General features: G+C 62.4%; 1 protein-coding gene across 2 annotated transcripts in view; it reads right to left on the bottom strand.

Annotated features, from left to right (window-relative positions):
- Positions 1–8,117, bottom strand: part of SPAG8 (sperm associated antigen 8) — an 8,673-nt gene extending 556 nt beyond the window's left edge. Inside the window, exons 1-6 of one of the 2 annotated variants that reach the window (XM_034788920.1) lie at positions 7,988–8,117; positions 6,987–7,317; positions 4,111–4,285; positions 3,193–3,238; positions 1,001–1,115; positions 487–549 (exon numbers count right to left, since the gene is read on the bottom strand). In XM_034788920.1, the coding sequence (XP_034644811.1) occupies positions 487–549; positions 1,001–1,115; positions 3,193–3,238; positions 4,111–4,285; positions 6,987–7,232 (645 nt within the window). In that variant the 5' untranslated portion in view covers positions 7,233–7,317; positions 7,988–8,117. Of the gene's footprint in view, positions 1–486; positions 550–1,000; positions 1,116–3,192; positions 3,239–4,110; positions 4,286–6,986; positions 7,336–7,987 lie in introns of those variants that run through there. The other variant, XM_034788921.1, reaches the window with a different exon arrangement.
- Positions 8,118–10,024: the final 1,907 nt, after the last annotated feature.

The following is a 10,024-nucleotide window of genomic DNA, read 5'->3' as shown; positions in this document are numbered from 1 at the left end:
GGGATGTGGCGGACGTGGCAGGCCCCTGGCTGGGAGATGTGGCGGACGCGGCAGGGCCCCGGCTGGGAGGATGTGACGGACGCAGCAGGCCCCCGGCTGGGAGATGTGGCGGACGTGGCAGGGCCCCAGCTGCGGGGATGTGGCGGACGTGGCAGGCCCCTGGCTGGGAGATGTGGCGGACGCGGCAGGGCCCCGGCTGGGGGGATGTGGCGGACGCAGCAGGCCCCTGGCTGGGAGATGTGGCGGACGTGGCAGGGCCCCGGCTGCAGGGATGTGGCGGACGTGGCAGGCCCCTGGCTGGGGGACGGGGCAGCGGTGTGCTGAGGAGAGGAGCAGGCGTCACCCCACTCCCCTGCCCGCGGGGGTGGCTGCCAGTCTGTTGGGTCAGGAGCCGTGCGCGGGAGGCAGGTGGGAACGGCTGCACTGCTGGGGGCAGTCGCTCGCTGCCCGCAGGCAGCCTGGCTGGCATGGACTGGGGGTACTTACAGGCAGCTGGCGGGCGCTCTCCAGCCAGAAGGTGTGGGGCTGCTCCAGGCGATAGTCGTGGGGCTGGGAGAAGCACAAACACAGAGCGTTCCCATCAGCAGGGAGTGCCCGCCGGCTGTGCAGGGAGCTGCACCCCCCAAGGCTTCCCAAGCTCCTGGGATGGGCGCTCAGCTTGCCCTGTCTGAGGACCCCCCAGGGGAGTTTCCTGGCCACGGCATGCCCCAACCTCCCCGAGGCGGGCACTACAGCGTGGGCAGTTCAGCCCCCGTCAGCGCTGGCTGTGATGCCGAGCGCCAGGACCAGCAGGGGCTGAAAGGCTGCGCATTACCCCAGCTGGGAGAGTGCAGGTGACAGGTCCCTGCCCTGGCCATGTACCCGGCCACGTGCCCGTCCAGCTACCCCTCTGCCTGGCTCCTCCTCCCCCACCCAGCCCTGTGCCCCACTCCCTCCCCTGCAGGCTGAGCACCGAAGCTGGGGGCGGCTGCTGGGGCAGAGCCCTGGGCCCTGGTCTCACCCTGCTGGGGGGCGGCAGTACGGGCTGGAAGCCCTCCTTGCAGTAGTGCCGGTGGGTGGTGGAGAGCGACTCCATGGGCCCGGCGGGAGGGTAAAGCTCCGTCAGGGTCTCCTTCCTGCAGAGAGATTCGGGGGTTACTGAGGGACGGGGTCGCGGCTCCCCAGGCACCTGCCCCTGTGGCCCCGGGGGGAAGTTCTGCAACCACACAGGACCCAAGCTGCAAAGAGCCCCGCCCCCACGGGGAGGAGCCTGCACAGAGTTCTCCCCTGGCCCCGCCCCAGGGGAGGAGTCTGTGAAGAGCCCCGCCCCCTCCCAAGGGTGGCGCTGGGGGAGTGTTAACGTGCTCAGGAGCAGGGCTTGGCTGTGCCCTGGTGCCCACGCGGGCGCTGGCTGCAGAATGGCACATAGGCTGGGCTGCAGCCTCCCAGGGGCTGGCCAGGGGGAGCGAAGCCGACGTCCTCTCTGTCCCGGCAAGCTAGTGCCCCTGCAGCATCACGCGGGCCCTGCCTGGGCCATGCCCCCAGGGCTCCCATTAGTCAGACACCCAAAGCCGCTGGCCGCCCCCTGTGACCCCCCAGAACAGTCCCTCTTCGGGGCTCCATGGGCCAGCTGGGACACCCCACCAGACCCAGAGACGGTGCCCCTCCTCGGCCTCCAGCTGCCATCCCCCAGGCCAGGCCCATGGCCACCCGGGCATTTCCCTCCCCACTGGGCATGTGCTAGAACAGGTACCCCCAGTGCTCCCAGCCCCGCCTGCTCACACTGCGCCTGGGGGGAGCACTGCCCCCCAGACTCCTTGGAAGGGCTCCTAATCTCTCCTGCTGCTCTGCTTTCCCAGGCTCACAACAATGGCTTCCCTTATCACGGGCTGGGGAAGCTGGCCAGCACATGGGCCCCCGGCCCTATCACGAAGGAAAAGCAACAGGAAACCCCCAGGCCTGGAGCATGACGCAGCCCCGCGGCTCAGCACAGGGTGCAGGCGAGGAACAAGGAGGCCGCAGGCCTCGACTTGACTCTGAGCTGGACTTGCCCAGTCCCTAGGGAGCCAGCCCTGCCCCCCCGAACTCTGAGCTGTGGGGTCTGGGCCCACGCTGCCCTGTCCCTAGGGACCCAGCCCTGCCCCCCCCCGCACTCTGAGCTCGGGGCCGGGCCCACGCTGCCCTGTCCCTAGGGACCCAGCCCTGACCCTCTGAGCTCTGGGGTCCGGGCCCACGCTGCCCTGTCCCTAGGGACCCAGCCCTGCCCCCCTGAACTCACACCTCGGGGTCCGGGCCCACACTGCCCTATCACCATAGGGCTGAACCAGGAACCAGTCGGCACTGGCCCCAGGCCCTTCGCAGCAGTGACCCACCTCAGTGAGCCCGCCAGCCGCCCCGCGGGGGTGCTGCAGTCCAGACAGGTACCCGGCACTGGGCCACACGGAGCGCTCACCTGGCGGGGCCTGGGCCACCCAAGTGTCTCATACCCCCCTCCAGGCTGAGCACCCGTCTGGGCCGGGCAGCCTCGGGAGGGGCCGCGCCGGGCTGGGGCTCTAGGTATGCAGAATAAAACTGCGCATGAGACAGATGCACCCCTCCCCCCCCAGCTCCCAATCTGGCTCCCCAGCACCTCAGTGATCAGGACCCGCACAGGATGTCCCCGTGCCCTAGCCCCATGGGGCGCCCTGTGACACTGTGCTGGAGCTGTGGAAATCTCGTGGGCCTGTACCCAGGGCTGGGGGCGGGAATCCAGGGCAAGCAGCACCCAGCGGGGGCAGGAGGCACAGGAATGTTGGCAGTGCCAGGGCAGCCAAGCAGCACATCGGGGCATTTCCACAGGCTCTTCTCCAGCACCGGCTGCTCAGCGCTCGACTCTCCGCCGCAGCTGGCACCCAGCCTCCCCGCCGGGGGGACGGACGCCGTCCAGCACGCTAAGAACAGCAATGGAGACGCTGCAGCACCAGCGGAGACTCGGGGGGAGCCCACACTGGGCCCCCGGGGTCGGTAGGGCGGGCGGGTTAGAGCCCGGGAGGCTAGCCCGAGCCCCTGCCGCAGATGCAATGCCCAACTGTGATTCAGAGCGGCCTGGTGAGGGCTGCTACCCAGGCTGGAGATCCATCTCCCACTGCAGCATAGACAGCCAGCCCCAGCACTGCCCTACCCGCCCTCCCTGCAGGGAGCCTGAGCGTGGGCAGGGAAGGGGCAGCAGCTCACCTGTATTTCTGGTACAGCATTAACTCCAGCATGGCCTCCCGCTGCCCTGCAGGGAGAGACGGGGCAGGCACTGTAGTGCATCTCCTGGACTCAGAGCCCCTGCCAAGGCAGCGGCGTGGGGCGGGCTGGCAGCCCGCGAGGCGCAGGGAGCACCATGGCCAGATAGGGAAGGGCAGCGACCTAGACCCACAGATACAGCCCGGGCGCCTGAGACCCAGAGTGAGCCATGCTGCCCAGCCGAGAGCCCATGAGCACAAGCCCGCAAGGAGCGGCGTAGGGGGGTCACAGATCAGCCAGCCTGAGACGTGAGGGAGGCAGGGGCCATTACACACAGCATTACAGCAGCACGGAGCACAGGCCGGTCCTGCTGCATCCCTACTCACCCCCCTGCCCCCACGGGATGCTGGGGCACTGTGCCGCCTCACACACCATGGTACAGCTTCATTTCCTGTCCCAAATGGCTGTGTCGCTGTGGGGCTGTTAAACAGCTGGCATGCCCCACCCCAGAGGCAGCTGCATTCCAGTGGTGGGTAAGTGATCCCTGCATACACAGTTACAAAAAGCTTGGGTGCTGCCTGGAGGGAAAGCTAAGACTGATGCTGTTACTGCCCCCAAGCCAGATGGGCTCCCTGCCCATGGAACAGGGATGGGGGCTGCCATGGCGGAGGTGGGGCGCTCACCCTTCCACAGACCAGCGCTGCCAGGCCCGCCCAGCCACACTGGGTCTTGGCGATGGGGCCCATCCCCACAGACAGAGACTGAGCCTGCAGGCCCCTGGGAAGCCAGTTGGGCAGAGACAGGCCCCAGAGCACAGGGACAGGCGAGTGGCCCAGGGTGCTACAACACCTTCACACTGGAGCACATGGAACCACATCCCTGTGCCCCCCACCCGAGCTGCTCCAGGGCCCCGGGCCTCACCTCTCACAGGCAGCCCGGTCCTCCGGGGCCTGCGGTAGGAATCCTTCATGGTGGTGCTGTCGGCCAGCTGCGAGAGGAGCTGGAGGGTGAGCAGCCCGCGGTGCCCGTGCCGGTAGAAGAAGCCCTCGCTGCCCAGCTCTGGACTCGGCACTTGATCCAGCTCGTTCGTGGCTCTCTGGAAACAAGCAGCAGCAGCACGAAGTCCAGGGTGGGGAGGGCACAGCCAGCCCCAGCCCCAGCCCCAGCCTCCCACGCCAAAGGAGGACGGCTATAGGGCAGTGCGGCCTGTGGAGACTGCAGTACCCAGCATGCACTGCTCCTCTGCAGCGAAGCAGCCTGCCAAGGAGATGGGTCTGAGGGCAGCTCACCCCAAGCCCAGCTCCTTCTCCAGCTTCCTCTGCTCCCCCAATCCCCGAGGAGCTCCGAGCCACAGAGCTGCTGTGCCAATGCCTGCTAATGCCAGGACTGTGCCCTTGGCGGGGGCCGCCACAGCACCAGGGCCTTGCAGACCCCTCCTCACAGCGAGACATGCTGCACGGATACAGCCTCGCACCAATACGAGCCCAGAGAGCAGCAGGGCCTGAGACCGGGGCACTTTCTCCTGCAGGTCCAGACAAGCAAGGCTTCCTCGCTGTGTCAGGACTTGTCTCAGAGACTCTCAAAAGGGGAAGAGGGAAACCAGCCCTTGGCCCTGGGGAAGGAAAAAGGTGCAGATGGCAGCAAACAGTCCAGCCCATCCCCCCTCCACCAGGGGTCACACCCCACTGTTCCTCTCTCTCCCTCAGATCCCCTGTGACGATCCCTGGTGACCCCTCCTAGGCCAGCACCCCGGGGCACAGTCTGCACATATCTACAAGGGGAACAAATACTGACTAGTGGCTCTTCAGTCTAGCAGAGGAAGGTGTAACATGATCCCACAGCTGGGAGTTGAAGCCAGACACATTCAGACAGGAACTACGGTGTAAGTGCTTCGCAGGGAGGGGAATTCACCATTGGAGCCATTTACTGAGGGTCCTGGGGGATGCTCCATCACTGACCCTTGTAACTCAAGATAGGATGTTTTCCTAAAAGCTGCTCTCCTTCAAACAGGAATTCATCCAGGGAAGTTCTCCAGCCGCTGTTATTCAGCAGGTCAGACTGGTCCTGGGGCCCTGTGCCGTGCAGGGGTCAGACGAGTCCTAGGGCCTGTGCCGTGCAGGGGGTCGGACCGGTCCTAGGCCCTGTGCCATGCAGGGGGTCGGACCGGTCCTAGGCCCTGTGCCATGCAGGGGGTCGGACCGGTCCTAGGCCCTGTGCCATGCAGGGGGTCGGACCGGTCCTAGGCCCTGTGCCGTGCAGGGGGTCGGACCGGTCCTAGGGCCTGTGCCGTGCAGGGGTCGGACCGGTCCTGGGGCCTGTGCCGGGCAGGGGGTCGGACCGGTCCTGGGGCCTGTGCCGTGCAGGGGTCGGACCGGTCCTGGGGCCTGTGCCGTGCAGGGATCGGACCGGTCCTGGGGCCTGTGCCGTGCAGGGGTCGGACCGGTCCTGGGGCCTGTGCCGTGCAGGGGTCGGACCGGTCCTGGGGCCTGTGCCGTGCAGGGGGTCGGACCGGTCCTGGGACCTGTGCCGTGCAGGGGGTCGGACCGGTCCTAGGCCCTGTGCCGTGCAGGGGTTGGACTGGATGATCACACTGGTCCCTTCCAGCCTTGGAGTCTAGGATTTATGATGGAAAACTGGCATCAGGGTATTGGACTCTCCCACCCTGGAATTCAATTCACTGAGCCACGACTGGCTTGGAGAGTCAGACAAGTGTTGCCATAGCATGAAAGAGACAGATCCTTTGAGACTCTGAACAGAAAGGCCCAATCCCCACACACCCTGTGGCTCTTTATCCTGGCAGGCACTGGGGCTATTGGGAGGATAGGACCCCCCCCCCCCGGGAACCCCATCCTGGCTGGTGCTGAGTGTACAGGGTTGGGAGAGCCCTGTCCGGGGAGGGCGGGGGCGCTGACATTTCAATAATGAATGAGATGTTAAGTCGGGTGGAGATCAGCCATGTGGGCCAAGTGCAGACAAGCAGCTTAGGTTGGCCGGAAAAGCCAGGGCAAGGAGAATGACCTGGGTAGCAGCATTGCGAAGGGATCCGAGTGGGGCAGGGCTGCACTGTCAAGGCCAGAGAGAGGGATGCGAGGCGCTGGGATCCCCGAGGACAGTTTTCACTGTGTGGGTGGACAGGAAAGATTGGGTCTTCCAGACATGATGCAGAAAGAATCAGCAAGATATAGACCTAGCCTGGGTGTGAGGACCTAGAGAAGTGCCCGAGTGGAAGAGGAGGCGAGGTTACAGCAGGCAGGATGGTGGGTCATACCAAACTCTGCCTGGGGGGAGGCGGGGGGGGTGTCTGATACATGTGACCTCCCACCAGGAATGGCACCATTCAGCACAAGACACTGCCATAGGACTCTCCACAGCACCCCCACTGCTCACAGGGATGGCGAAGCAGCCATGAAACTGACCAGAGTCTCGTTAGTTCCTTGCTGCTGCTGCTTGGGAAGCCCAGAGCAGCAGCAGCAGCCGCAGGGGCCTACAGACTCAGGCAGACGCTAGGCATTGCTCTGATCCGGTACAGTGAGGGGTGGGTACCAGGCTAGATGGGCCCTGATGCGGAATGCAGAAGGGAGATAGTGGCCTCGCTGGGCCATTGGCCTGATGCAGAGTGCGGGGCAGGGGGATAGCGGCCTCCCTGGGCCATTGGCAGAGTGGGGTGATGCCAGGCTGGTGGCCACGGGGCAGTGATGTAGGGACGTCACCGTGCTTTGCATCAATGTGACATTGTCTGTGCTGCTGTGTGAATACCAGCAGGCAGCCGCTTTGCTGCAAACAGATGGGGGAATTACCTCTTCCTGCCAGTTATGGACTAGGCATTTCCCTCGGGACACAAGCCTCGGTTGCTCCTCAGGCATCTCAGCCTTGCTGGGCAGCATCTCGACCACGCAGGGCAGCAGCTCTCCAAGGCTGCCCCCCGGCTCTCCATGGCAGGGTGGCATCTCAACCAGACAGGGCTCCATCTCAGCGTTGCTGGGTGGCATTTCTCCAGGCATCTCTGCCATGCAAGGCGATTGCTCTCTGTGGCAGGGCGGCATCTCAGCCACATTGAACGGCGTCTCTCCGTTGCTCCCTGGCAGCTCTCCCTGGCTGTGCAGCAAGGCTTGCTCTGTAAGATCTGACCTGTTTGTAGGAGGAAGGAGAAAGCGCTGTCATTTATACTACGGTCACAGCGCAATGGGCTCACAATCGACGCCTGCTCTCCACAGCAAACGCCGTCTCACCCTTGGCCCAACCCAGACAGCCAGCAAGACCAGGGCCTAGGTGCACCTTGATGCAGAGGTCCATGGGGCTCTACCTATGCAGCCCTGCCCCATGGCCCTCTCCTCTCCCCCTGGTCCCGCCATTCTCCCCCACAATGAGGCAGGACCTGCAGCAGGGCCCCTCTCCCTTCAGGAGCACCAGGGTTTCCTGTTCCTTCCTGGAGAGGAACGGTGTGAGGAAATTGGAATTTTCTGTAATATTTTTGAGACTCCTGTGTGCCTCAGTTTCCCCTGTGTGCTGCATTGTTGCCAAGTGGGTGGAAAAGGGCTGTTTGCTTTAGGGCGGGCTAAGAGAGACAGGTGTGTGTGTCATCGAGCTGTGTGGGCCTTGGTCCCCACATCAGTAGAGCATTTGAGAAAACAGTGGCAACTCCAGTCACCCAGACATTGACTCCCTGTGACCAAGGCCCCAGAGGGATCGGGATTTCCCACCTCTCAGCAGGGAGGCTGAACACCATTCCCCAGCCGGAGAACAAAGGACTGGGAGATGGGAGATCAGAGCTGGCAGCTGGGAGGAGTCCAGTTCTCACCTGGAGTCTGACCTACAAGATCAGATGGTGAGACAGACAGAGCTTGACCCAAGGGCAGGAGTGCAAGTAGGGCAGGACCCTCCAGTATGCAGTACCGGCAAGAGATTTTAGCGGGTACAGCGTACCGGAAAGACTTGGAACTAGCCCCCCCCCCCCCCCCCCACCACCATCCTCGGGCTGCACGCTGCTCCTTAAAGGAGCAGAACGCTGTTAGGGAGGGCATTCATTCTTTGACTGGCTTTAACGGCACAATACATATGCTAACAAACTTAAACAAAGGCTGTTAGCATCTGTATTGTGCTGTTAAGTTGGTCAGGAGTCCTCAAGAGGGGAGAGTGGGGGGATGGAAGGTGTTTAAACAGTGTTTTTGATTCTGTTTCTCCCCATTGGTCTGAATTATCCATGACGTCCATACTGCATCACATCAAGTTCAGATCATTAGAGGAATGCCTCTGCTTGCACTGGCCAGAGGATGTTTGGATTCTGATGTCAGCTCAGTTCTGCAGCCTGACGGGAATCAGGTGTTGGCCCCAGCATACAAAGAATTCTTCTTTGCAGCCAAACTAGTCTAACATGCAGTTTGTTAACTGGAACTGGAGCAGCAAAACAAAGAAAACAAATGCCTCATTTTCCAGCTTTGTGGGTCAGAGAACTAGAAGTGAAGATTATAATGCCGGACACTGACGGCCTTAAACCAGCTGCCTCAGGAATCTGCCAAGAACTTTGCTGACAATATGTTCCTCATCTTAGCAATGGCGCTAAGTTATCACACGTCTGCCCCTCTTTATTCGAATGAAGCTCCTTCTGATCTGACAGCTCAGGCATCAGTTTTGTCCAGAACAATTTACAAACTTGGAACCTAATCCTGTAAACCCTTAATCATTTGATCAATCCCATTGAAGACAGTGAGACTATTTGCATGACTATGGACCACTTCTGTGGGCTGGTAAGAGTTTCAGGAGTCTGTTCCTGTAAAGGAAGTTGAATCCCCCATTGAAATACAATGGTAGGGACAATAGTTAGTTAAGGATACAGTTCTACTTAAAATTTGACTTTTAATAAGTCATACATATGCTGAAATGGCTCCTCACCCAACTCCCACATTCCACATAAACAGACTGAATACTACATATGAGGGGGGAAGTGAGTAGTTAAACACGTTGATGTTTGTATATACAAAGGGGGTGTTGGAGGGGACGGGGAGAGCGTGAGGGCCCCGGGCTGGGGCAGGGAGGAGTCACATGAAGGGTCATGTGGGGAGATCAGGTGCCCCCTCATGTCCCTCTCATGAGTGCAGTACCAGCAAAAAATGATTTTTACTTGCACCACTGCCTGTTCTGGTCCTGTTCACAGCCCTAAAAGCTGTGAGATGAAAGGCAGTGATGAGCTGCCAAAAAATTAACAACCGGTTCCCTCCTCCTCACCCCACGAGGGGGTCATGGCCCCCCCACCCCTCAGGACTCCTGCCCCATCCAACCCCCCACGTTCCTTGATGCCCCCCCGGGACCCCTTCCCTGTCCCCTGACTGCCCCCTGCCGCCCCATCCAACCCCTCCTCTCATTCCTGATGGCCCCCCGGGACCTCTGCCCCATCCAACCACCCCTTTCTCCCTGTCTCCTGACTGCCCCCCCATCCAACCCCTGCTCCTTCCTGACTGCCCCCCCTGGGATCCCTGCCCCCATTCAATCCCCCTGTTCCCTGCCCTCTGACTGCCCCAACCCCCGAACTCCCCTGCCCTCTTCCAACCCCTGCTCCCTGCCCCCTTACCGCACTGGAGGCTGGGCCAGGGCCGCTTGGCCGGGGCCAGGGCCGGGCCGAAGTCTCTGGGCTGGGCCAGGCCTCCCTGGAGCCCTCCTCACGCCCCCCCCGGCCCCAGCTTACCCTGCGCTTGTTTCTGAACCCTCGCGGGCGAACATCTGATTCACGGGAAGCAGGGGATGGGAAGGGGGTCAGAGCGTTCAGGGGAGGAGCCGAGGAAGCAGAGGTGAGCTGGGGCCGAGGGAGCAGGGGAGCAACCGGTTCTAAAAGGGCTTCTAC

Source organism: Trachemys scripta, chromosome 13 (assembly GCF_013100865.1).
Source record: "Trachemys scripta elegans isolate TJP31775 chromosome 13, CAS_Tse_1.0, whole genome shotgun sequence".
Classification (NCBI taxonomy): domain Eukaryota; kingdom Metazoa; phylum Chordata; order Testudines; family Emydidae; genus Trachemys; species Trachemys scripta.
The sequence above is the reverse complement of the archived record's forward strand: the minus strand, read 5'-3'. Positions and strand labels throughout refer to the sequence as shown.